General features: G+C 36.0%; 1 protein-coding gene across 1 annotated transcript in view; it reads left to right on the top strand.

Moving 5' to 3' along the window:
• The first annotated feature begins 3,759 nt into the window (after positions 1-3,759).
• The window catches only part of LOC135687576 (multiple C2 and transmembrane domain-containing protein 1), a 37,309-nt gene continuing 13,829 nt past the window's right edge, over positions 3,760-27,239 (top strand). The window contains exons 1-12 of the mRNA XM_065204170.2: positions 3,760-4,699; positions 10,451-10,544; positions 13,129-13,351; positions 15,444-15,555; positions 21,409-21,529; positions 22,207-22,262; positions 22,573-22,700; positions 23,156-23,393; positions 23,878-24,026; positions 24,541-24,643; positions 26,120-26,296; positions 26,908-27,027. Coding sequence (XP_065060242.1) covers positions 4,226-4,699; positions 10,451-10,544; positions 13,129-13,351; positions 15,444-15,555; positions 21,409-21,529; positions 22,207-22,262; positions 22,573-22,700; positions 23,156-23,393; positions 23,878-24,026; positions 24,541-24,643; positions 26,120-26,296; positions 26,908-27,027 — 1,995 coding nt within the window. The 5' untranslated portion in view covers positions 3,760-4,225. The remainder of the gene's footprint in view (positions 4,700-10,450; positions 10,545-13,128; positions 13,352-15,443; positions 15,556-21,408; positions 21,530-22,206; positions 22,263-22,572; positions 22,701-23,155; positions 23,394-23,877; positions 24,027-24,540; positions 24,644-26,119; positions 26,297-26,907; positions 27,028-27,239) is intronic.

A 27,239-nucleotide genomic window follows, 5' to 3' on the forward strand; every position in this document is an offset into this window, starting at 1 on the left:
CAGATAGTAAAATAAAGTGAGGCCTGTGAAACGAACTGCAAGAGGGTCCAATCTAATATTGTTGAGCTAAATAGATAACGAGTGGGATATCTGTTAAGAATTTGTGTCAAAGAAAATAGAAAGACGTAAAAACGATGATTAGGGGCGAAAGTTCTTGAAAGCTAGATAAACTTGAGCGAAATCTGAAAAACATTGTCTTTGATGAGATTATTGGGGGCCCCTAACTGCATCATACCACGGTCTTTTGTAATGACGGTCTGGTATCTAAATATTTATCTAAGCTTGATGACCTAAAAATGAAGTGCCAGTGGTATAGCAAAAGATTGCTAACAGGTCCGTTTCCAAGTCCAGGCCGCATGTTTGTCTATTGGTCGTGTAACCTTTCTTCATTTAGAAGACGTCTATTTCGCTTTCCATTTGCTACCCTTGTACCTTACTTAAAAAAGACGTCTTTCATATGCGATCTCATAACTAGGCCTTTTTGAAATAGGCAGCTACTGTGGGTGATACAGTGCTTCCACTTTTTGCTCAACCGATTTCCTGAAAAAATTCCTTACATTTGCTCAAAATTTCTTTTAAAATAGATGAAAAATCTTTCCAATTTCCTTTTCACTTGACTTATTAGAATTAATGACCTTCGTCCGTTATATTGTAAAACTATTATGTTTTACAGTCACCCCCAACAGCATGAACAGAACTACCGACCGTTAACTTTACAAAACAACTTATCACCTATCACGCCGCCCTCACAACCCACACCATATTTTCCCTACCATTATAATCATCATCACCACCATTACTATCATCAACATTCCATTATTCTCAGTTCCATCACAATTATTATTATTATTATTTTCTTATTTATTTTTTATTTACATTCATATTCAAAGTCATCATTATCATCCCATTACATCAATCTCCATAGCACCACCCACATCCCCTTACATCACCCACATCCCCTTACATCACCCACATCCCCTTACATCACCCACCACCCTTTCCTCCCCCACTTCCATCGTCCCATTCTTTCTCCACTGCGCTGCATTCACACCATTCAACATCCACCAATTCGGTATCAGCACCATCTCACATTTCAAATTCACTCGTTCGTTTCATTTACTGTATGCCGGGGCGATTTTTTATTATATTCTTTAAATTTAATTTATTTTGAAAATTTTATCTCGTGACATTGGATTCTCGTCGTCGTATTGCTTTGTTCCTGTATGTCTTTTATAACAACACTCATTGCAAGATTCACAGAATCCGGCGGATGGAATGGCATGGCAACGGATTACAAATTAACAAGAGGGGCACTAACAAAATTAAGAATCACATCACTGACACGCAACCATAGAGATCGGATAATCTCTATGCACGCAACAGGAAAATATATTGTTTAACAATGTCACCTAACTCAAGAAATTGTTTCTGGAGTTGCTATGAGCACCCGAAATTGATTGAGTTGTTTTCTTTTGTCTAGTTTCAAAAATTACCCTTCATTCAGGGCCTCCGACGAAGGGGGGGGGGGGGCGGTGGGCCATGGCCCCCTCACTTTTTTGCACAGCAATAGAGCTTTTTTTAAAAACTTTTGTTATGATTCTAATATTTTCTTTTGGCCCCTCCACTTTCCAACCTGCGTCGGAGCCCGTGTCATTGGTTTCGAATATTTTTAAAACTTTGAAGCATTTAGAATTGGCGGGTAGCGACAATAGTGCTGTTACCAGGCCAACGAAAGGTTTCGGAGCCCTGGGGCAAAATCAAAAGATAAGGCCCCCTGCGAGAAAGATAAGAAATTTTTGACGATCACGCCCTTTTAGATTAGCTTGAAATGCACTTCAGAATATTTATTGCAGTCTTTTCTTGCTATCGTTTAGAACACTTTGCTAAATGAATTAATAAAACAATAAACATTTCGGAGTGATAGTGGCCATTGGCGCAATGAAAGGTAGCCAGCGTGCCAACTTTACTGTTTTTACAGTTAGGTTTGTAGGCCGAAATGGCCCATCACCAACACAATTACAATACTTGCAAATTTACAAATTAACAATAAATCTTGGAATACAGCAAAAAGCTAATACAAAGATAAGCAAGGGTACAAATTATTATAAGCTAAACAGTAAACGTTACGTAGATATGCACATAGCGGACTTTCCAAAAGATCCCCGTGATTCAAATGCCAGCGGTATAAAATTAGCTATTGGCATCAGACAATCCATATCTTCTTGACTCAACAATCAGATAAATTCATTACAAAGATAAAAGGAAGAAATTCTGGCAAGTTTTGAATAAATCATAGATAACATAGAATTCCTAGCAGTCTTGTAAAGGGGACAGACTAATAAAAAATGAATTTCGTCTTCCACAGCAGTTTTATTAAAAGATTGACAATACGGACATTTTCCATCAGTCCTAGGAATAGGAATCTTCCCGTATCTACCTGTTTCAATCCTGAGGTTGTGAGCACTGAGACGCACTTTTGCAAAGTTGGATCTTTTCTTTTTGCTAGGTATCAAGTCTAAGTAATGCTCAATCTTCTAAACAGTCTCGAAAGATGTATATGTACAAAACTTTTTATTGAGAATAACTTGTTATTTAAATTTTCCATATTTTTTTACCTAAAATGGGAAGACATTTTCGATTTTACGATAGAAGAGTTATCGGTTGTATGTATTCTATAAAGAGTCAGCAGGGAGCGGGCAATACTGACCCAATTTGAAATACCGGAATCTGCTTCATTAATTAATATTTGAAGAGCTCTGTATGCATATCTTGAAGGAGCAAGATTAATCAAACAAATATAAACTTTTAAGATATTAATATGTCTATGTTCAAGCAACGAGCAACGTTTCACTCCGCATAAACCCCAAGAGATGTTGTACATCCTTCAACACCTAGGGTTGACTTGCAAGCCACAAGATAAAATTTTCCAGGCATTCCAATGTACTAGATCCCCATACGTCAGTGGCATGATTTAGAATAGGTAGTATTGTACTGTCAAATAAAAATAGAGACAGTCTTGGGTTGAAACCATCCTATTCGTTGCTTTGATGGACAAGAGAGCAAAGTAAGATTTTGGAGCTTTTTGCTTAGTTATATCAACACGAGTACTGTATGAACTTATTAGATTTAAAAGTGACTCCAAGATATTTGTACTTATTGCATTCCTTGATCATTGCGTTCTAGGACAAATTGCATCCCAGAGCCAAAAGCCAAATTAGTCACAATCACACCCCCGCGCCCGCGCCCCGCCGTAGCGAGCGACGTCCCTGACATGCTTGAAACGTCGAATTTATATTTTTATTTGGTCACCATTCATCGACGTACAACACGCTATACTACATTATATCGAAACCATTGATTATCAAACCTACTCATAAAGGTTTGATGGGGAAAAAAGCCTGCACTCTAATGGTCATTTCTCAGACAATTCGCAACAGATCTAACCAATTTTATGCGTCTAGAGGTATTTGGTGGTGCTCTTTCGGAAACATATATGCAATATCCAAGAGCCTCTACTATCATTCTTTGCATTTTTTTTATATCTGCGTCACCTAGGCTATATAAACTATGTTTAAACTATTTAATCGCTTCTTACTTTCGGCTTGAAAAGTAATGGGTCCGTTTTATCAGTTATTACTGTTTCTATGAAATTAAGATTATTATATAAATGTTTGTTGTGTCTTCATCGAAGATTGATAATCATTATCTGATTTTGTGAATAATCTTTGTATCCATGAAAATTTAAACCCGTCAGGACAGATATACTTTTTATAAAGTCGCTTGTTTCGGAAAAGATTATAGAAGATAGAGGAGATAGAGAAGGAATTATTTGGCTATTTGCCACCCTTGTGAGGCCAAATTGGCCGCACTGTGGCAACGTTGTTGTTTATCTGTGACAGGGATTCTAGTCATGTCCATCATCGATGTTGTTTTCGTCACGAAATAACAGTCGTTGAAAGCAGAAGTCGTTGCTAACCGATTGACACAGCTAATGTTGCCAACTCTTACATATCTATTTGTGACGCTAACAGAGCAAAGAAAACAAGAAGTTGGTCGTTTGTTTTGAAACACGATGTTGAGTGCTGTCTCTTGCGGCATTGCCGAATGCAATCAAGGCCTAAGCATCGCTCGTTGGGCGGTCGTATTGAGATCATAGAATTAACAAGCAACCACTCTGTCTAATTTGTAACTCGTGATTAAAATTTAACGGGCCAAGGCATATGTTATGATAATCATGCCGCTAGAAGAGGTGAAGAAAAAAACCAAGCTTTTCCCATTTCATTTATACCGCAAACGTAGTGGCAGCAAGAGCAAGGGTAAATCGAAGTCTTTGCTTGACTTATATGGCGGGGAAGGAGAAACTGAAGACAAGAAAAACGGCGAAATCTTAAGAAGAAAAAGGCTTTCACATCATGAGAATGCTGTTTTGAATTCCAGCTTGGAATCTAATGGCGAAGAGGCGATTGAAGCTGTTAAAAGTTTAGAAGGCCCTCCTTTTTTAGCTGAGCAGAGAGTTCTCAACCGAGAAGACCAAGAAGAGTCCAGGGAGATGAATGTCGGGGATGGTTACGAATCTGAAGAAAGGGATATTGATTGGGAAAAAGCCAATATGAAAGCGGATGAGGCTGGTGAAGCCGATGCTTCGTTGTCGGAGTCGGAAACAATTGCCAAAGCCCCTGAATTCCCACCAGGAACCACTGTAAGTAATTTTCATCCGGATTTTTTGTTTAGAATGAGTTTATTTAGAATTTTTTCTCTTCTGGTGCAAATTCCCAGTTCCAGGGAAAATTTTGTTGCTAACCTGCCAATGATGATATCATGTAGTTGTTTTGGTGTGTTGGAAAAATGTAGTATATCGAAGTAATTTGTCCAGTTAGTAGAATTTTCCTTCAAAGCAAAATCGCATTTACTTATTACTTTTTCAATTTGCTTACAATATTTAATGCATTTTCCCTGATGTATTTATATTGCTAGGTTCTTCTTTGAGGTCCATGCTCATTGCCTATTAACTTGCATAATACTCAATGAAATATTGAACAAAAAATAATCTATATGGCTAAATGTGTACCATTTTGTAAAATTGATTAAAAGGTTTTATGGATATATCAATAATTGCTTATAAAAAGTAATTTGCTATTCTTAATTGCTATAGTTTCCAGGCAAAAGATATAATTCATGCTGCTCGGAGGGAAATTAAGTTTTATGCCTGTCCTAAATTTGCAAACACAAACGGGGTATTCTTTGCAATCTCTCTGGAGGTCCAAAAACACTCCCTATACCTTTGAACTCACTTGAAATTTATCAAGCATTATTTTTCTTTAAGCTCAATTGTTTGAAAAGTGTATGTTTATTGCTATTTTTACGTCAAGTATAGCATTAGGAAACATCTTTTTTAAAATCCCTATCCTGCTACTTTAGGGAAATAGTTGAAGCATATGTTTGTTTCTGAAACAGCAATAATCAACTCCTTTCAAGTTTCCCAAAAGATCAAATCAGTCACCCATGGTGGTGTTTCTATGAATTTATGCATCATGCAGTTTTAGTATGAAAAGCAGAATTGATTCTGATTGCAAATTGCACTTTCGTTTCAAAACATGTAGAAATTCATAACCTTTTCATAGGAAAATGGTTTTAGCAGTTATTTTAAAAAATATAAATGAAAAAACAAACATTTTGAAATAATAAAAAAGGGAGAAGAGGCAAGGAAGGATGAACTGCAGGATTGGACAGCACAGACTGAATAAATTTTGACATTATCTCTATACTTGCTGATTATATTTCTCAGGATACAATGATGCTTTACTTCAAATGAGAAGGAAATTCGCCTCCTGGTTTACCAACATTGTTTAATTTCAATTCGCCTGTTGTAAATTTATTTTCATTAAATTAAAAATATAGGAAACGTAAAATTTCGCAAAGGCCAATCTTTATAAAGTTTGACTCATCCTGAAAAACCAAAAACAGCAGTAAAGCTACTTTGGCTAAAGGGTTTTAACATTACGTTCCCTTTCCCATTAAAATTTAATTAGTTTATAAATAGGATTAAATTTAGCATAAATATTAAACTTTTTTAAATGCAAAACTGGTAATCAAACTTGTACAGTTCTGAACAAAATTGAATGAAACTGAACAAAATTCATCACAAAATATGTGATCACAATGCCAATCACCATCAGATAAGTTTTCATGCTTCATTATCATCAACTTTGTTCTTATTTGTTCATAAAATAGTCCAGGAAACCTGATGTCATTAGGCTTCATTGGAACAGTCTGCAGAATATCATCAGATTCAAGTTTGTATGGAAAGACTTAGCTTTCTTCAAACAAAGCTGATGCTAATTAGAAGCCTTTGCTCGTGGAATTGTCATTTTCTATTTTTACCAGCTGGTTTCTGTTGCAGCTGTCTGCCAGAAATTCTGCATATGATGATAAATATTGTAGATTTGTGGTCTGTTAAACTTTTTCTGTTGAATCATCACTCAATAACTAGGTTCGGTTTAAACTGTCTAATCCTCAAAAGAGACTATGAGCATTAGTGATATTTAATCAATAAAATTATGAAACTCATACAGCTAGCCATTAGATACTCAAAAAGTCATAATTTGTAATGGGTTCAAGCTCCATGCATCCAGCTAACGTCAAGTGCAAATCAGATGGTAAGTTCTTTTTCAGACAATAATATAAAACACAAAAAGACCTCAGGCTCCATAATTTTATCTAGTTATGTTGCCTTTCAAAGAAAGACTAAAGTTTTTGTTAAAATAATCTACTTTTTATATCAAGTTTCATTTGTTTTGAAGTTTCATTTTTGAGGGGGCCCAAGTAATGAGTATCTAACTTTTGTGACCCCTACCATTCTTTAAGTTGCCAAGAGCTGTTTTGACGATAAAGGAAATAAGCTTGCTGACCAGACTTATTGATGTACCATTTTTTTATCTGATTGCAGCCCAATATTCAGCAAAGGGTTGACCAATTTTTTTTCCCATAGTTTCCCATTTTTCTTGAAAGGTTATATCTTATCAACAAACCTGGTAGATAGTGTTGCAATAGTTCACCTACAGCCACATCAATGTTGATATACCGTAAAAGCTCTATTAAGCCTCCTGCTGGGGGGGGGGGGCTTATTTACTGTTAAAGTCCTAGGGGGGCTCAAAAGAGAAATGGGCTTATTAGAGAAGAGGGCTTATTAAAGCAGGGGCTTATTAGAGAAGAGGGCTTGTTAGAAATTTGAGTACAAATGTTCCCAAGAATCTTTGCTAGCAGCTAACACCAGGATCAATTGATAACCCTTGGACATCTTCTAAACAAATGTCGACAGACTTCTAAGGTGCACAAGTAAGCCTTTGCATTGGCCAAATTTGATGCACATGATCTTATGGCCATCACACCCGTCAAGAGACCCACTAAATGAGCATGTTTTATTTGTTTGACATCAAAAGCTAAAGAGGAGGGGGGCTTTATAGAGAGGGGCTTAATAGAGAGGGGGGCTTATTTAAAGTTTTTGCTTGATAAGGGGAGGGGCTTAATTGAAATTCTTTACGGTATATAGGTTTTCAAACGAAACACTCTCTCTCTATATGTATACTTCATCTTTGTTGTAAAAGATATCTGCGCAGACTTTAACTGTGGGTAGGGCTTGCATGTTTACTTAGCATGTTACCTAGCATGTTGCATATATATGCATGATACCTACGCTGGAGGTGCTGGAGGTTTTTCTAATTGCCCAATTCAGAGCTGTAAGCCATATGTTTTGAGGAGAGCAATTATGTTGAAAAAAGTCAGCCTAATAAAAAGAAAAGTGTCTTCACAAACCCTATGAAACTCTGTTTAGAAGCTAATCTTGGCATTTCTTGATTTCTCAATTTTTAATAGCTGTTTTCATAAACAATAGTCGTTTCTAAGCAGTTAAAATATGGGTTGATAAAATACGCCCTTTAAAGAAATAAGAGATTGTGGCTCTTGAGTGGATTATGGGAATATTTTCTCATCCTTGTTGTAAGATGTTTTGTTACAGCAGACGCATTTATACAATCTTAATGATTACTGTGCAAATTTATTGAACTGTCTGTACTGCTATACACCGACGCAGGCTTACAAGGGGGTAAGCCAATTACAAAAAATTGTATCAAAGTTCTTTATTTTGTTAAAGTTATAAGGAGCATATCCTTGACCAGTCCCCCGTCATTTGTTGCCCAAGTTATAATACAGACGTTCGTTTCCCTTGAGTCCTTGAATGTAACTAGTCACAGAAACCCACGGCACAGTCTAACGAGAAAATTTAGAAAAGCTTGCAGCCGCTGATGAAAAATTAATCAACGTTATAAAAAGTTGTCTGAAGTCTTTGTTGGTCACACACATGTTAAGAATATGTTTGCTACCGCTACTCTTTGAGATTTCAGCTTAATGTATCGACGGCTCTGAGAATTCTTAGCTGTCATCTGCCACAGGTCATTTGCCTGTTTCTAGACGGGCAAACTGCTTTAATGGCTAGATTTACTGTTTGTCCTACGTATGTGTCCCTTGTCTGGAGCTACAACGACGCTTTATACTGGGAAGATAAAATTGTACAGAATGAGTTCTTAGGTGATGACGTCACAAAAATACATGTTTAAAATATTTCAATTTGGACCTGATTCCCTGAAAGAGTGTCGAAATAACAGCAATCTGTTAGCAAGCTCCAAATCTTTCATTGGCGATAACTCGACCAATTTATGATATATTTAGCTGATGTTGTATATTTTGAAGTATAATTTGGTTGTCATTTAGGCTATGATTTTTTATGACGTCATACTTTAGAACTCAATTAAGTCAGAGTTGATTTTCCCATAAAAATGACGCTGTTTTGTCATAATTGCTCTTGCTAGAAAGGTCTATGAAGATTTAATGAAGGTCGTCTTTCAAACCAAGTTGCATCCTAAGTCATAAACGAGAAAACACGCTGATCCTGTCAGCTTTGAGATTCAAATCCGTTAAATATGAAAACAGAAGTTACCATAGATTCTCGTAGAGATAAACTTGTCTAGCTTTAAACCAAGATAAAAAAATCTTTTTTCGTTATGAAAAAGCTTAACAAGTGCCATCTTGTATACGTGCCAGCAGATTTTTTTGTACTGACTTCATAATCTGTATTGACGTAATAACATAAATTATATAAATTCTATACTAATTTTGGCTATTATTTGAACTGAACTTAGTGAGTTTCCAGTTGCCTTAACTGCATCTTGATTTCATGTTAAGTATCAAACATATCATAAGGATTATTGTGGAAAGAAACCCTGACAAAATATCTTTTTAGAATTATTAATTATTTCCAGCCACCTACTAAATGTTCTGATGGTTTGGTTTGTTCTTCCCTGATCTGTTCAACCTATCTTCTTAGTTCTTCATCACGGCCGAAGCAATGCTTTGTCTCAGATTAAAAAGATTTGACGTTTCAAAATAAAGACTATCTATGTAATGATCTTTTGGACAACCTCAATATCACTTCTTTAGTACTTAAGACTTAGTATTAGTAGATCATGCGTCTTTGCTAAACAGCCTTGAAACTCATTGTTAGTTGAAGGTTTTTCAATTTTTGTATGCTTGTGCAAACACTCTCCAAATAACGCTAAAAGCATTAAATATTTAGGCTTTTTGCTGCTCTAGGTAAGTATTATTTACTTTTTCGTAATCAAATAATCTCAAGTTCATGGCCATGTTCACGCTCATCACTTTGTATGCATAATTTATATTGTTTTAATTGGAAAGTTGAAAGAAATGCATCATAACTTAACATTTCGTTTAGTATAATTTGGTATAATATACTTATGCCAGTCGTTTTTAAGCGTCCTGTTTATTCTTCTCTGTCAATATCATGTTTGCAAACAAGGTGCATGACTACTTTAAGAATGTTTAGAGAAGTAAAATGTGAGTGAAATCCCCATATAGTGGCGACTTGTGCGAGCAAAGATAATGTCCGTTGCCAGCAGAATACAAGTACACGGCCTCGATCTGAGGAAATAATAATGTTTCTGTTATTTAGATGATTCTGGTTATGAGGCATTTCCCGTGCTAAAGGATTCGGGTCATGTCATTCAACTCTCATCTAAAACACTACCAAATTAATTATCAAAGATTGTTTTGTTTATATATTGCCTGTTTTAATTTGTTTAGCTTCTCTTTAGTTCATGCCTCACACTCTTTTTTTCAGCCAATTCATTAAGCCGTTGATATCTAGATGAATTTATTTTCCATCGACTCGTAAACTTTAAAAATAAACTCAACTTTCTTTCTACTTAGGTTCCTCTATTTTAAATTTGATTGTTTTCTTCTTGAATTTCATTGTTTATTTTAAGCCGTGCTAGCTTGAGTACCTCTTAGGCATAGTCTGGGAAAGGTAACGCAACTTCCTTCCATCTATAGGCCCCTTTATTTTGAATTGCATTCTAAACTAATCCTTAATTTATTTTAGGCTGCGCTCGCTTGGAAGAGTAACACGTGTTCGTTGTTCCAAATTGAAGTAGAAATACGCGAGGGTTTAAATTTGATTGCAAGAGATCGATCTGGTAAGCAAATTTTTATTGACAACGAAGTATTTTTATCTTTTCTTAATCATCAGATTACTCTCAGTTTAGAGAATACCCTTATAGAATAGAGAATATTAGTTTAGAGAATAGAGCATGGCCTTTTCCTATTTGTTGTCAACAGCTCTACCTACCATTATATCTCGATGTCTTCATCCACCTCTATGTTTCCCATCAAACTACCTTCTTCTCATTCAACAAGTTGGGCGAGAAGAACGCAGCCAACTACATTCTTTACATCTAGTGATGTTCTTCGCATCAAGCTATGTTCTTCCCATGCAACTTTTTCTTCTCTTCTTTCTTTGTTCTTCTCAACTTAAATTTTTCTTCTCGTCAAGCTATGTTCTTCCATCCACCTCTATTTTTCCCATCAAACTACCTTCTTCTCATTCAACAAGTTGGGCGAGAAGAACGCAGCCAACTACATTCTTTACATCTAGTGATATTCTTCGCATCAAGCTATGTTCTTCCCATGCAACTTTTTTCTTCTCATCTTTCTTTGTTCTTCTCAACTTTAATTTTTCTTCTCGTCAAGCTATGTTCTTCCATCCACCTCTATTTTTCCCATCAAACTACTTCCTGGCCATTCAGCTATTTTCTTTTCATCAAGCTATGTTCTTCTCTGATGTTTTAGTAATGATCAAACTAAATTTCCGCATTTAAGAACATAACCCTGTATTTGGACAATGCACAACATTACAGAGAGAAAAATATGTAATGAAATTGTTCACGACTAGAAATGTTTTTTGCATGCACCAGCAATAGGAATATTGATGCTACAAAGTTTGTAATCACTAAATGTTACCATTAACTAAGGAAACAATGAAGTTTAATGAAACGAAAATTGTTGCCGGTATTTCATTGTTCAAAAAGCTGTTTCTGACCTGTGTACTCGGGCTTCTTTTACCAAATAAAACATGAATTGGCCTCATGTCGGCATTTCCTCAAGAATCAAGTGTGTGCCTCTATTTCCCCTTTTAGTTCTGGTGTTTTGAATTCTCTTTAGATTGAAACGAGAAACTTGTGTAGAAAGAAAGTTGCTTTCTGTCTTTGACTATTCATCTACGTGATATCTACACGACTATTCATCCATATTTCTGCTCACTTTTTGGACATTTTCGACATTTTTCTCTGATGAGTGTCAGCTGAAAATCGTTTTAGTATGATATGTTTCTATTTAATGAGTTGTTTCAAATTTTGAAGGAACCAAAGGCTTTTTTGATTACTGACTTTGGTATTTGAAACATTTTCTGATATGGTATTTGAGCGTCAACTCTATCCACCCATTTTGCAGATATCGATTGAAGATTATATCTTTACTTTCTACGAAAACTGTAGAAATCGGAATCTAACCTACCTGCAAAAGGTAGTGATTAGTTTTCTGATATTTAATGCCCTGCTGTGTTTTATGGAGTAGGCCAAGTGTTGTTTTTGCACTTGTGGACAGTTGTGAAATTAGCTGAACAAAATATTAGATGTAGAAATTAACTTTGCACAAAAGAAATCGCCTTGGACTAACCAAAGTATACACGTTTTGCAATGTCTCAAGCTATGTTGGGAAGAAAAAACAGGTGACCACACAGTGATGTTATTGAAACTGCTCTTAATAACTATCTGTAGTGTTGAATATTTTTAAAAAGACGTCAAGGTATCCTCTTATTACTATTTAAACACCTGCATCGTTTCTTTGCCTAAATCTACACTGCATTAAAACAGTATTTTCAATTCAGCTGAGTTGACAAGCACTCAGTGATTGTATCTTGTATACATTTACTCTTGGAAGATTTCTCATTTAATACTGCGACTCAACTGTTTGTAAAAGCATACTTTAATAAACCTAGAAAGTCACCTTTCAGTTTTTTTGAGTTTGTATTTGGCACAAGCAGCATAATGAGTGCTTTGTTTTATGATAGTAGCTAGCGCTCCCCTTTCAGGTACCCGGTGAAGTTAAACTATTTTGTCAAAATGACAAAATAGGTATGACAGTGGTTTAATTATCATATGTAGTTATGACTATACTGCAAAAGTACAGACTATACGTTTTTGTACACTCTGGATTTCTGAGCAACTGTTGACCAATTGCGGAATCACATTTAACTTAGGCGTTTCAGTTTTTTGCAAATACGCTGTGACCGATCCATACCTGGATATTAATTTTCTGCTAACGTTTGGTCAATTAATTATCTGACATTTATACTCTGAAGAGTATCGGACGATAAGTGCTTCAGTATGCCATGTTTCCGCTATTTTGTGCCACCTTTAAATCTTGCAGTACCGAAAGCTTATTTATCAAAATTTTTTTCTTTCTTTACTTTAAGCTGGAGTGGCTACGGTACAATTTGTCTTGTATTTAGCTCAAAACTTAGCTAAAAACAGATGAATATAATCGAATGTACTATTTGTTAAGTGAGAATGTAGGAATGCATGTATGAGCAAGGACTCTTACTTGATTACAAACAAACTGCATTTATGCAGAGAGAGTTAGGCCTTAGAGTTACATCCATCGATTTTTATCGTGACGTTATCACCCGTATCTTTTTGCTAGACGCTTATTTGTCCTTTTTAGGTACAAGTGACCCATATGTTAAAGCGAAGTTCAGAGGAAAGTGTGTGTACAAAAGCAAGATCGTGTACAAGAATCTAAATCCTGTTTGGAATGAAAAGTTCAGTCTATTCTTTGACGATGTTAATACCAATCTGGTTTTCAAAGTTTATGATTTCGATCGATTGAGTTCTGATGATCAAATGGGTGTCGCATCTCTCAATGTTGGTGAGCTTGAAATAAACAGGTAAGTTAAGTTCAATTAATTTACTGACATAAAAATTAAATATTAGAAATTATTAGATCTAACAAATACTGCTCTCAATATGTTTTTTGTGTGTTCTATATCAAACAAAAAGTAACCAAAATTTATCTTTTGTATTGTTCTTTATTGTAATTCTACTAAATTCATTTTCCCAACAAAGATAGTTAACAAGTTCTATACTGCTTACTATCGGCAGCTTTCTATCACATCAGGTTTCTACTTATTCTTGAGCACTTTTATTCAGTTCATTACCTGAAGCTTGATTTTTACAATTTAGCATGTGGTTTTTCTTCGTGTAATCTTCCCATATGGAGGAAAGGGAGACCAATTTTTTTAGGTAATTGTTAGAACTGCCTGTTGCTTTTCGATTCTGTTCACAATTGTTTGAGCTACAGGGAATTTCTTCAATGTCTTGTCAGGTTATTTAAAAATACTTAGGGAGGAATGTTTTAGTTTTTATCAGTTGCTGTTCGACACAAATTGCGAATATTTTATTCAATCGTTTTATTTGAAATTTTCTTTCTTTATGTTCCTCGTTTGTTGAGTCTTAATACAAGAAATTTCCGGCATTTGATTCTACTCTGTCAGCTTTAAGTTTCTCATCAGCTAAATTTAATTTGCAGATGGCTGCAAACTTTCTTTGAGTAACAAAAGTCCGCTGAGTCGTTGTTTTATTTCAAAAACAAATTTCGAAAATACGGATTTCTTTTACAATGGTCAGTGCATGTTTGTGGAAGAATACTTATTTCCTTGTACAACAAAAGATAGGATGTTTGAAACAGAATCTGGCCGTATATATCACATGCATTGTTTTTTACGTTTAGTAAAGAGACAAAAAGATTGTACTGTTTTTTCAGCAGTTTTTTCCTACAAAAATTCGTTGTTTATTGGTTGACGCCTTTATATGTATTTTTACTACTCTCCAGCTGAGCTGATTAGGTAATCTCTAAAACAGAGACAAATTTCAGACGATTTTGAACGTAAACTGCTTTTGTAGCTTATTCGATCTGCTTGGCTTTGATAACCATATTTACAACGATTAATGTCTGAGAGATTGCATAATGCCCCATGTGACACGTCAAAAGACAAATCAACTATTGCATAATGCCCCACGCGACACGTCAAAAGACAAATCAACTATTGCATAATGCCCCACGTGACACGTCAAAAATTAAATCAACCTTTTAAGAATTTTTTGAACTCTCAGTATATATAAATTTTAGTAGCGCAAAAAAACCTTTTCATTAAATTTCTGGCTCATCCTTTTTGAAAATTCAAATTGATTTAAAAAGGCATTTTAAAAATTTGTTTTTCATATTTTGTTGTTTAAACATAGCCATGGCGAGTAAATTTTGAAATTGGTAAAAAAGAAGGAATTTTTTCCAGAAGCCAGTATCTCCGTTTGACTGAAAAGTCCTTTGTGTTCGTTTTTCCTGACATTGGGCTGAGTGGATTTCATCCCTACACACCATGATTCCAGAACTCAATGAAAATTGCGTAATAGTAATGTGGGCAAATGTGGCATTCGGCTTTGCTTTTTCAGTAAAGGAATAGAGTTACAGACGGTTTGTTATCAAAATTCGAATTCACAGATTTAGGCCGAGGATGGGTCAGTGGTTGGGGTCTACAGATCAAGGGTCCATGGCTCGAGACCCTGACATGACAAAACCTTCTCTCAGAGTGAAGAGAATTGCCAGCTCTCTGTAATTCCAGGTGTAGGAATCACGAGTTGTGGTCATATCGAGAGGAAGGACCAGGACACTGCTCGATAAGCATAGCTTTTCAGTATCCTAAAATAATTGCCTTCGGAGGCTACAATCCCGGTCAAAAGGTTCGTGGACTGGAGAAAAAAACCATTAAGTAGCAGCAATCAAAATAAATAGAAATAAGCGTATCGACATTAACTTTGAGGGGGGAAGGGTGGTGGAGAATGGGCGAATTGCATAAAAATTATCCTTTGGTATTTTGCTTTCTCAAAGCCGAAATTGATGTTCCCTTTCCTTTATATTTGCTCCATTGCTCGTTTGTCTTATTTAGCCTATAGCCATCTAGCTAAATGTTGCTTTCTTTGAAGGTCTCACACTTTGAACCTGGACTTGATCAATCGAACAGGCCTGCAAGAAGATCTAGGCCAAATTGTCGTTAGCGTGCTTATAACAGCAAAAGGAAGCAGCGATGAACCAGAGGTTTGTTCTAACCTAAAGCTGTCTTCCTTTTTATCAACCGAATCTTAAAATTCACATGTTGATTAACTGTAGCTGAAGATATTTTTTTTGTAAAAGCTTTCAATTATAGCTGCATCCGTTCATGACTCAAATAGCTTAAACTGGGTCCTCTTTTTGTGTAACCCGCAAGAACCAGACTTGCCTTTTGTAATACATTTTCTGTTGTATGATAGAAGCAAACTAGAGAAACGCTAGTTGTTTAACAGGCATTACCCACCCAATACCAACCTGCACCCCTTTAGCTCATTGTATACTAACCATGTTGCGCGAAAGGAAGAGACAAACATAACATCATGTGATATGAAAAATGTTGCCAAAAATTTCGCTCAGTAGATTTCGTCATTCTGTTCTAATTACATATGGAGCTGTTGATCCAAATCAGAATGACAAATAGAACATTTTTTGCGAATGACCAGGATAGCAGACAACATTGCTCCTTGTAGGAGCCTATGATCCCGCTTCATTTGGCTAGTAATCAGAATTTTCTCAGTACATTTGATCTCTCATTAGTTTGGTCTTTAGTTTGGTCATCAGGCGGATTATCAAGATATTTTTTGGCGGTGCAGAACTTGAAAATTGCTTTAAAAAAGCAATCATTTTGAAAAACGGCTTTGAAAGAGCCGCCATTGTGTAGACAGGAGGAGTTCGTTTTCTCTCTTGGACTCTAGTGGTAATTTTTCTTTAGGCTCGCGGCACTGATTGGTCAACTCTATCGGTGTTGTGCTTGCGTTTTTCTGATTGGCCTATTTCGATCCATAACTGGGTATATATTTTTCGTCGTGTTCTTCCGGTCCCTTATTCTGACGTTTTATGCTCTGAGGAGTGTCAGACGAGAAAGCTTTTAGCAAATATGTTCTAAATGTTTGCTTTTTTCAAAGCCATTATCAAGATAGTCCAACAAAGTCCGACTTGCACGTTAGTTGGATATTTTCCGATATATGCAAAGTTTGGAAAGTTAGAAATCGATAAACTTTTCGAAAGATCACTGCTGAAGTATATAGTTTGACAGTTTGCCTGTACAAGCTGACAAAATATAGCAAAGTTTAACTATTTGAAAGCTTCTGACGTCCACTGAATCATGCTATATTCGCATGTTGATATAGCTATTTTGAGACAGAAAATTGATAATGACATTTTAACTGGAATTTATGAGAGGCATGTTATGGGCATTTAAGTAGAACTCGATTGCATTTAGAAAACAAAGCAGTTTTCCGACAAGACAGAATACTTTCCTCTTTAGCACTTGAGTTCTACTCAACCTCTGGCTGGTCATGCTTTGTAAAAGTGATGTATTGTTTTGCTTTGCAACCAGGACGTGTTATCTCAGAAAGACACGTACCGACAGGTAGTTTTTTGTTTTGTCTGAAGCTGTTGTTGTCTGAAGAATGTTTCTAGAGTAGCTTGGTAGCTGTCTTTGTTTTGTTCTCATACATTCTTTCGTGAGGCATTTCATTTTGAAACCAATATAACATATATTGGTTTCAAACTGAAAGTACCTTCTCCATGTAGCACGCTTTATGTGACTATCAATACTGTTACTGTGCATAAACTTCGCTGTGAGCCAGAAATCGTTTCCAATTGGCTGCTCCCCGCTGACCAGCACAGGGAGTCAAGTAATTCTTATCAAGCAACCATTCAGAAACATGAAACACAAACGAGATTCATTAATACAAGTGAATTGAATATTTTATCATACTATTGCTGGTATATTTTCTTCCGTATTGGTACCATGAATGAGTTATTGAAGATGGGTGCCTGTAGTGCAAAATTATACTTGCGATCAGGATGTTGTTGTAGCTCTATGTGACATGTAGATTTAGTTAGCAAATGCTGTGGTTTTGAGTGAGCTGTTGTAGTAAACAGTGTGCATTAAAGGAGCTTGAGCCAAAAATCTTATTTAGACTCGTCTGTTGAATGCGAAGAACCAGAATGTACTGAAATGGAATTCTGAATGCCATTCAATGGGTTACGTTGTTGTTGTATCGTCATAATTATTCTACCCGAAGGAAGGCTAGCTTTCAACAGTATCCAGCGTCATTTAAATCAGCTTCGCCATTTTGCATTTAGAGGCACGATGGAGTTTGCTCTACAGTGGTCAAAAGATTCTTCTTCATGTTAACCCTGGTTTTTGCAAAGAATTGCTTACAAGTGTTTGACGTCATAGCCAGTTCCAGCACCCGGAATTAAAACTCTTGAATTAAAGCCGCAAATTTAGAGGACAAATTCGTGTCAACTCTTTAAAGGCCTGCGGAGTAGAAGACAATGAAGTCTCGTTTTCTTTAGTAGAAAGTGGGTTTATCAGATTTCAGGATCCAGAATTTTAGCATTTTGAATCCTACGCAAAGCGATAAATTTTGGTTTGCCACTCTGTTGGTTTTGTGGATTTTTATTGTTATTTGAAATTGGGAATTTTGGCAAAATCAAAAGAGGCAATATTTTGTTCCCATGAACACGATAGAAGTTTTGTTAGTGTTTTTGCAGCTGATTCAACTGTAATCTTTTGCTCACTGGATCTCTGCTGGTGTTCTCCACATCAACCAAAGAACTTCAAGATGCTTATAAATGTTCTGTAAATCCGGTTGGTGGCATAATACAGCTATTTTGTCTTTGTTGACGATCCTCGTAATACTTATTGACAGGTTGTGATTTTCCTGTTTTACAACTTTTGTTTCTCTTCTGCAAGTGCTCATTTGATGCATCGGATGAGGCTTGTCTTTGATATTTTGATGACTGCTGTAAAGGGGACGATTGGCCCTAAATACCTGGTAAGAAACAAACGATGAAAGAACATTCTTGATACAGAAGATAAAACTGTGGCCTAGGATGTTTTGATACCATTTTTAAATTGTTCTTATCATCCGTCAAATATCAGGTTTCTGTAAACCCGAGAGTCGTGCTGCTTACAATATATGCATCAACATCTACTCTGTTAATCTATAAAGCTTCTTAAAGCTTGTACTGCTTTTGAAGCCTGTATTGTCCAGTCATGAGTCTGGTGATATTCATAAACTTGGTTTGAGGTTAGTAATGGAAGCAATGCATTCCACAGATTTTGTTTTATTTCGTCGCCTACAACCTGAACCTGTTCCGAGGATTTTCTTAAATTCTCAAAAAGATAAAGACACAAGTGTTGACAGTGAATCTTTTAATGAAAACCAAGAAGAAATAGAAGAGGTTGAAGCGGTTGAAGCGGTTGAAGCGGTCGGTTTAATAAAAAGCAAAAGCTGGGCATCTTCAAGCTCGCTGTTCTCAGCTTCAGCTCATGATGAAAGACGGAAGCAGATTCAAAATGTAAGAGAGCTTTCTGTATTGCTTAAACTACTTGCTCTTTTCATGGTATGGCGATTTTAGGAAGTCATTTGTTATCGTGTTTAGGATAAAATTGCGTAGCTGAGAATTGAAAAGGCTTCCTTTTTGTTGCCTGTAATTCAACCTCCATCTTGCTACAAAGGACCAGGCAAGTGTAAATGTTTTTAATGAACTGAAGAAAGCGGTTGTTTACACACCAATCTGTAACAAAGCTGGAGTCAGTGATCAGCCGAGGGGCAAATCACTCTTGAAAATTGTGTACGAGATTAATAATCACTAGTGATTGATTTGTGATTAAATCAATCTGTGTGTGATTAATTTGATTTTAATTGATAATAGTGATTAATTTTTTTATTAATTTTTGATTCTTTAGAAACTGAATCATAGATTCAAAAGTGCTCTCAAATAATTTCATGCTCAATAAACGTCGTCAACGATTTTGCAACATACTTTATGGAATTGAAAAAGAAAAATTAGCAGTTCAGTTCAGGGGTGGATCCACAAAAAACTTTGACTCTGCAGATTTGCAAACGAAAAAGGTTCAAAAGTTTAACAACCTTGAAGAATGACTTCTGATAAAAATGGGCAGGGATTCTAATATTTGCTTTATTGTGATTAATGTTGTACTTTGTGATCAATTTGATTTTTTTTAATGTGATTTTTGTGTGATTAAAGTGTGATTAATTCTTGAGAGCGTACGTGATTTTAAGCAATGATTTGCCTCATGATCAGCTATAACATAGGGACTAGAAGGCGTGGCTCAATTGATTTAATGTTCGTTGCTTTCTGGAGTTCTAATCCACTCTATACCTTCAAAATGTTCATATGAACTGTTATGGCACGTATTTTCTCAAGGGTAGCTTTTTTGTTCTAGGCCTTAGCCAGCTTATATTTATAGCTTTGTCTTGACCCATGAAATCTCTGTGTGTCCTTAGAAGAGTCCTAATAGATTTTGTGACAAAAATGTTTCCTGTGTAAAGTCCTTAGAGAAAATGCGAGCAAGTGTCATGACTAGGGCAAGACTCGAACTCTCAACCAGTGACCATCTACATCTTTGCTATACCAATTCTGTCCCGTTCACAATCCTGGTGGGACCTGTCATTGTCTTTGAAAACTATGAGAGCTTAATCTTGCTCATTTCTCAATGATACAAAATCGTCAACAGCACAGCCGCTGCTTTACTGTTTGCATTTTGCAAGGAACCACGTCATCAAATATAATTCATTGTCCTAATATTTGTGTACTTGTTTTCTGCTTAACCATTGTTATTGATTTGCTCTCGTACATACCTTAGTACTTGCTCATAGTTTCAATCAAGGTCACGCTCTTTGTTTGATCTTTTTCTATCTATTTGCTTTGTGATTACGTTGATTAAAGCCTCTATGCCACGGAAAAGAGTTGCTTTCGCTTTTCTTAACTTTGCTTATTTTGTCAGCAATTTTTGCGTCGTTGTTGCAATACTTACTGCCAAGCATTTGAGCTGGCAACTTTAAAGTTTATAATCAAATGATCTACGAAGCCTCATTTTTTGAGAGCTGTTTTCTAGCCTTCTCGAAAATCTGTTAAATTACACTATATCACCACGTCCCTTTCTTCCCCGTTGATAAAGAGTGCCGCTCATCTAATGGCTTTTGAGATTAATGGGTCATCATGTTGCTTCAGAAAGAAGGCGGTTGTAATTTCGGTTTCTCTCTACTCATTCATCCTATCAGATGACTACGTCATAAAAGCAAAATGTTTGAAAGTTAATGAAGATTAATTTTCGATTAGCCCAGTACTGAGAGTCATAGCTGAGAAGGACCTTTTAGTTCGGCCGTCATCTTAGAATATCAGAGTGTCACTAGGCATACGAATTTTTTGCTTTGTTGTTCTGATCCAACAATTATTTTCTTCTTCAGTTGCTCAGTTCATTCCAAGGTCTATACAAAAAATCTCGTAATCAACAGTTTCTCTCGTCTGAAAAGTTTTCGCTTGAAGTGTATTATGTCGAAAGCTGCTATGCTTAATTAATTGTGTCTTTCAAGCTTTAAATAAAGAAGTGCCCATTACCCAAGGCTGTAGGTAGTAGTGTTGGCTTGCTCTCGAAAGGAGTCTCACTTAACCAATGGATAATTCTCTAAAAAGATGACTGAATCCTATTTTTATCGATAATTCCTCAATAAAGTTGCTTTAAGTTTGTTGCAAAGAAGGTAAATTGAAGCAAAATACAAATTGAAAGGATTTGATACGAACACAAGAAGAGGCATCGTAAAAAATGAGATCTCAACACGATCGTTTATCTAAGGTAATTTTGTTATGTATGCTAGGTTAGGCAGTATTGTACGCAACATGTTAAAGTAATTTATGCAATTATTTATGCAATTTATGCAATTAAATCAATTTTTATGCAATATGTCGTGGTTCTTTGTGCAGAGAATCTATTTTCTGCATTGAAAATAGCAACATGGTAGCTATTGCGAATTTCAGTTGCGTATGGCTTATAAACTCAAGTTGTTTTTGTTTTAGTTGACAAGAAGTGTGTCGACCAGGAATCAAGCGAAACGTGGAAGTAGAGTACCGTCGTGGGATGGTGTCGTTGCTATAACGTTGGTTGAAGGTAGCAAGCTCAACTCTTTTGATGATAATGGTAAGTCACATTATGTCAGGCAAACATTGGTTGATTTTGAAAAATGGTCCAAGAAAAGTGTTATCTACTCCATACAACTTCTCTAGCGCCTATGAGAATTTCAACGAAGGCATTTGGCATGCATTAGAACAGCTAATACAAAAATAACTTAGGCCAAATTGATCAGAGCACACGCATAGGAAGGAGTTGGAAATTGCTCACATGAAACCACTGTACGCTGCTCTAGGATTTCACCGATATGCTGAAAGGCGGAAGCTGTTCACATGTTTTTCTCTGTGCGCAATTTGATTGGACAACCGCTGATGGTCATGTGTCAAATGCCTTTTACCAAATGATAAACTTCAACCAAATCTTAGCTTTGATTTATGTTTGCTACGAAAACAATCGACTGATAAATCAACTAATGACAAGTGACAGATAACAAAGATAAGGGGTAGATACAGATATCTGCGTTATTATAAAGGGATTAGGCTTTAAATATCGAAGTAAATGATGGCCTTTTGATATCGAGTTTATCAAGTCGACTGGAACAGGTCGTTTCAAGCCTCCTTAGGCCTTATACATTCGACGAATCAATGGCTGCACTTGCTAGATGTATTCCATATTCCTGTAGGCATTGTTAAAAAATGGTTATTCTTGAGGGTTAAATATGACATAAAGGATGATCTTGTTTGCAGGATTCAGTGATCCATACTGCAAATTTAAACTTGGGAATGAGAAGCACAAAACAAAGGTAAAAAATGCATTATGATATAAACTATTTTTAGGCCCGAATTGATAACCGATGAGCAGTTTGCTTGCTTTTGCAAAATCACTATTAACATAATAATTAGTATTTATTTCAAGAAAGTTGATATCTTTTTTATGCCAAAATAAAATCATCAAATTTTGTTCATTCAATGGGCTAATAGTAGGAGACATAAATTGATTAAATCAAATAATAGTAGAAGCTTTAAAAAAGTTGGAACAACTCTGTGTCCCAAGTTTAAAAGTTAGCATCAAGCAAAGTTTTTCCGAAACTTCACAGTCGTTCCTTTTTTTAGTTTTGTAAGGCAACGCTGAACCCACAATGGAAAGAAAAGTTTGAGCTGAGAATGTACCATGATGTGAGCGAAATGTTGGAAATTCAAGTATGGGATAAAGATCCAGGTCGCGATGAATTCATGGGCAGGTATGGAAGTGTAAAAGAAGTCATTTCTTTAGAGTTAGCCATGTCTGTTGCCGCTGAAAAGCGAAAAGGATTTATCAAACATTGCGGATATCCAGTTGTATCCACAGATTATCATAATTTTTTCTTGAGCAGATGTTTACAGCCACGCTCGACTCGCATTTTGAATCAAGTATCGGATTAAAATTCCTGGTAGTTACAGACCACATTTGATATCGATAATAACTAGAGAAGACCATTAGGGACTTTGTCTTATTTTACTCACTTTGTTCTTCTCTTATTCCTTTTCCTGCTTAGGTGGTATTTGGGGGCTTGGTTTTTGAGTAAGTGAGTGGATAGGAAAGTTTGTATCCCAGATTTACGGGGCTATTGATTAAGTTTATAATTAGGAGACAGTCAAATTTCTTTAATAAGGGATGCATTTGTACAAGGGAAATATTTTATCGTTATTCTCCTAGGTGTGCTGTAGATTTATCGACTTATGAGCGAGAACGGACTCATTTTGTTCAAGTTGACCTAGAAGACAACGCAGGCATGGTTTCGTTTTATATGACAATCACTGCTCTATCTGTGCCTGGTAGCGTGTCGGATTTATCGTTGTACATGGATCAGGCAAGAAACATGCGAGAAGAACACGAACAAGATTTTACTTTGAAAAATACGTGGAGGAGGATAGATGAAATCGGCTGGCTACAGGTAGTTTCACATTTTAATTAGGAAGCATTTTGGTTGAGTTTCTAAAGCAGATGTTCTGTGGCTTCTCTTTAAGGTTTAATCAAGGCGCAATGTTTAATAGCGTGGGTTAAATTTCGCAAGCAGAAATGGTAGGGAAAGAAAGGATTGTAAATTTAGTCTCTATTTAAAGCTATTCAGGTCAACATTCACTCGGATAGTAATGACAATGTCACATGCTTAGCCCTTTTAATGATTTTTTGGTGCATCCCCAATAGTCTTAAGTGTGATTGCCACTTTGGCTCGGATCCCCACTGCCACATTCCTTAGCATTTCTCAAAGGCCTGCCAAAACGACAGTCCTTTTGAGTAAAGGCATTTGAATACTTCACCGGAGTTTCGCGAATGAGGCTCAAGCCCACGTGCGCGTAAGAGGCGAATATTCAAACGTTAGCATTTTTATAGGTACTTATGAACCTGGTCATTTAACTGAAGACAAATTTTTTTAGATTCGCTTGCATAGAGCCGTAGGTTTGGCATCAGCTGACATTGGTGGTGCAAGTGATCCGTTTGCTGTTATTGAAGTAAACAATCAAAGGGTTCTTACTCCAACAGTTTACAAAACACTGAATCCTCATTGGGAAAAAGTCTATGAAATGTGAGTTTTGATCGTGGAGATCCTTATTAGGTATGGTAGATGGTAATGAATTGACACTGTTTGCTCATGACATATGGCCTTTAACTTGACAAGTAAAACGGTTCATGGTTGGTACATGTAACTTTAGTCTATAGTATCGATCACCCAACAAAACGTAGTGGAGCATCGAAATTTTGCCTGGGTGCGGAAGCATGTTGTAATTAAAGATATTTTCCTATTTTGCTAACGCGTACAAACAAGCCGTACTTCATGTTTAGCGCCCACCAACAAAGCTACTCCTACAACTTTGGGCAATGAATATTTTTTGCCAATGTATTTATTACAAAAACAGATTATTCTAGCATTTATGTTTAAAAGTTGTTTACTTGGAGAGACAGCCAAGTGTCAAGTATAGGTTTTGCCAAACTGATTTTCCGCTTTTTTGCCAAACCTTTTCACACTGAGGGTTTTTTTTAAAAAATTGTTTACATTTTGTAGTAAAGTCTTTTTCTTTCATCTTGCTGTTTCTACGCAGGCCCATTTACGACATACACGAAACAATCAGCCTCACAATTTATGACGAAGATCGACGCGGCGCACCAGAATTTCTTGGACGTGTTGGAATACCCTTGCTAACGGTAAGACTGATTGAGGTCGATATTTGGCTACATCTTTATAGCCAAAAATGGTTTTCCCCCATCTTTCCCTAAGTTCTTTTATTTGGTTACATCAGATTAAATAATCTAAGATCAACAACTGTAGTTTTAGTTATGCTTATCAGGACAACAAATATTCTAATAATCATGATAAAAAACTTTGCAATCAATGACTGTACAATCTAATCACACAGTTTCAACAAACTGACTGCTCGTTGCGCTAACATCTAATAATTATACAATGAGATTATAGTGTGCTTTCGTCAAGCTGTTATTACGTGAGGGTGGTTTCGTTAGTCACATCGCGTGAGGGTGGTTTCGTTAGTCACAGAATGTCTCTACAGACTGTGGCTGTTGGTTGTTAAAAGCTAACCAACTAATCGGAACACGCCCTTTATATTACAGAAACGCTGTCTATTTAGGTCATAACTTTGCTTAACCTATCTAATCGTACTTTATTCATATAAAGGAAAACACGACCTACGAGCTTCATTTTTGTCCATTGTATTTTGACGATGGGTAATTAGTGAACGAAGAAAGATTACTTTAAGTCCTCTATTTTAGAATTTCATTCCTCCTCTGCTAAAGCCGATTTTCCATAGATATCTTCAAATTTAAAAAAATTTTGATGCTCTTAAATATTTTACGTTCGTAGTGACATAAGAATTAATCTATCATTAGAAAGGGGGATTGGTCAACCAGTTTTGATCCTATTTCTTGAAACTGAAATGGTTTGGTTTTAAATGCTAATTGTATAGTGAAAGGTGTATAATGAAAGTGAGAGCTTGATTAAAACCTGAGTTAGTAATAAGCCACCAAATAACAATATGAATACAAAGTATATTGCTGTAGTCCTATCTGGTTTCCTGTTTAATCAATGATGTGAATTGAAGTTCTTGGTGCATAAAACTACTCTCCTTCTTTCGTAACCTGTTCTATAGTGCTCTATCAGATAAAACAAAGTATGATTTTGTTAAAGATGAATGACTTTTTCTCTCTGCCTACATCACTTCGAAAGGACCTTCAGACAAAGCACTCACACAAACGTATCATCTAAGTGCCACGAATAGCATTGGAGACATTTTTGTCTAAATACATCTCCATCTAAGGTGTGCACAGCTTAAAGACACGCATTTCTGGATACAGAATCGATGTTCCTAACATCTGTTTGTGTCTAAAAGGTGCCAACTTAAAAGAACGTATATACAGGCAACTGAAGAACTTTTTCAATATCTCTATCACATTGGCTGTGTCTTCTTTTTTTCCTTGTTCCAGTGTTCATTTTTTTTCAGTGAGGAAAGTGTGTCTACCATTAGACTTTTAACTTTGATCAGTCGGTAGTCTTTACGTTCAAACGCTTCAAGCTGCTGCCACCCTTTCTGCAATTCAGTTTTCCTGTCCCCTAGTTCACCGACTGATTTCCTGTGGTTCTGAATTTATTCCTGCGTTTTATCCTAGATTGTTCCGCAAGAAAAGCGAATTTATCAGTTGAAAGACAAGAACTTAGAACGACAGGCGAAAGGGCATGTGATAATAACCTTTGACCTTGTTTATAACCCGATTCGAGCGAGCATTCGAACGTTCAATCCAAGAGAGATCAATGCCCTTCACGAAAGGCCAAGGTTCAGAAGACAGGTATTTTTCAATGTTTGATATTGCAATTGTTCAAGGTTGATTTTTCTTTGTTGATAATTTTGCATACACGGTTTTTTTCTAGCACATGTTGTTATATTTTGCATGTCATAGACAGCCTATTTCTATTTTGACTGATAACTATTTTTAGAGCTAAAAACAGAAGAGATCACGAAAACTGTTTAGAATCTTTGAATATAGTCTTTCGAATGCCTTGAAATGTACAATATCAGTTTTATTTCATTTTGACTGAGATAGGACTATTGAAAAGGATAACGGTACTTTCCTGCTTGGTTCATAAAGTTTAGAACCAAGATATGATAAAGTTTACTGTTTAGGGAAGTAAATGATTTCATATGTTTGTACAAGAGCCCACAATGGTCAGGTTGGACTATCTTTTCATCTTAGGAATATTTTGCGATGCTCATTAAGGTAAACTGACTAAAACTCGAGAATTCTGAAGATTAGTTTTTAGAATTCTCGGTGCACAATAGTGTGGACAGCACTGTTTTTACGTCTTCGAGCGCTTAAGGTAGCAGACCAGTGGATGCTACTATTCATGCAACGTTTTTGTACCTAGAGATTAGAGAACCTTCACAAAACTTTTATTTCAGCTTCTACAGCAAAATGTCGACAGGCTGAGTAACATTATCAAGAGTATAATTGCAACGGGACAGTTCATCCAGTCTTTATTTACTTGGAAATACAGACTGAGAAGTGCATTTGCATTTATTGTAAGTTTGTGTATACATGATATTGTTCTTTCTTATCCTCTTACCTTACTTTGAATAGTTTTTAAGCTATAATATGGGACATATTTTGATTGAGATAAAAGTAATGTTCCTAGAATCAATAATCAAATGTACTTTATCGTTTCGAAGAATTTTTGTATCATTTAATTCAAATTGCTACTTTGTCTCATTTCAGTATTTAACAATCAACCAAT

The sequence above is a fragment of the Rhopilema esculentum genome, chromosome 20, assembly GCF_057945365.1.
Source record: "Rhopilema esculentum isolate cy_ngs chromosome 20, ASM5794536v1, whole genome shotgun sequence".
In the NCBI taxonomy this organism is placed as follows: Eukaryota; Metazoa; Cnidaria; class Scyphozoa; order Rhizostomeae; family Rhizostomatidae; genus Rhopilema; species Rhopilema esculentum.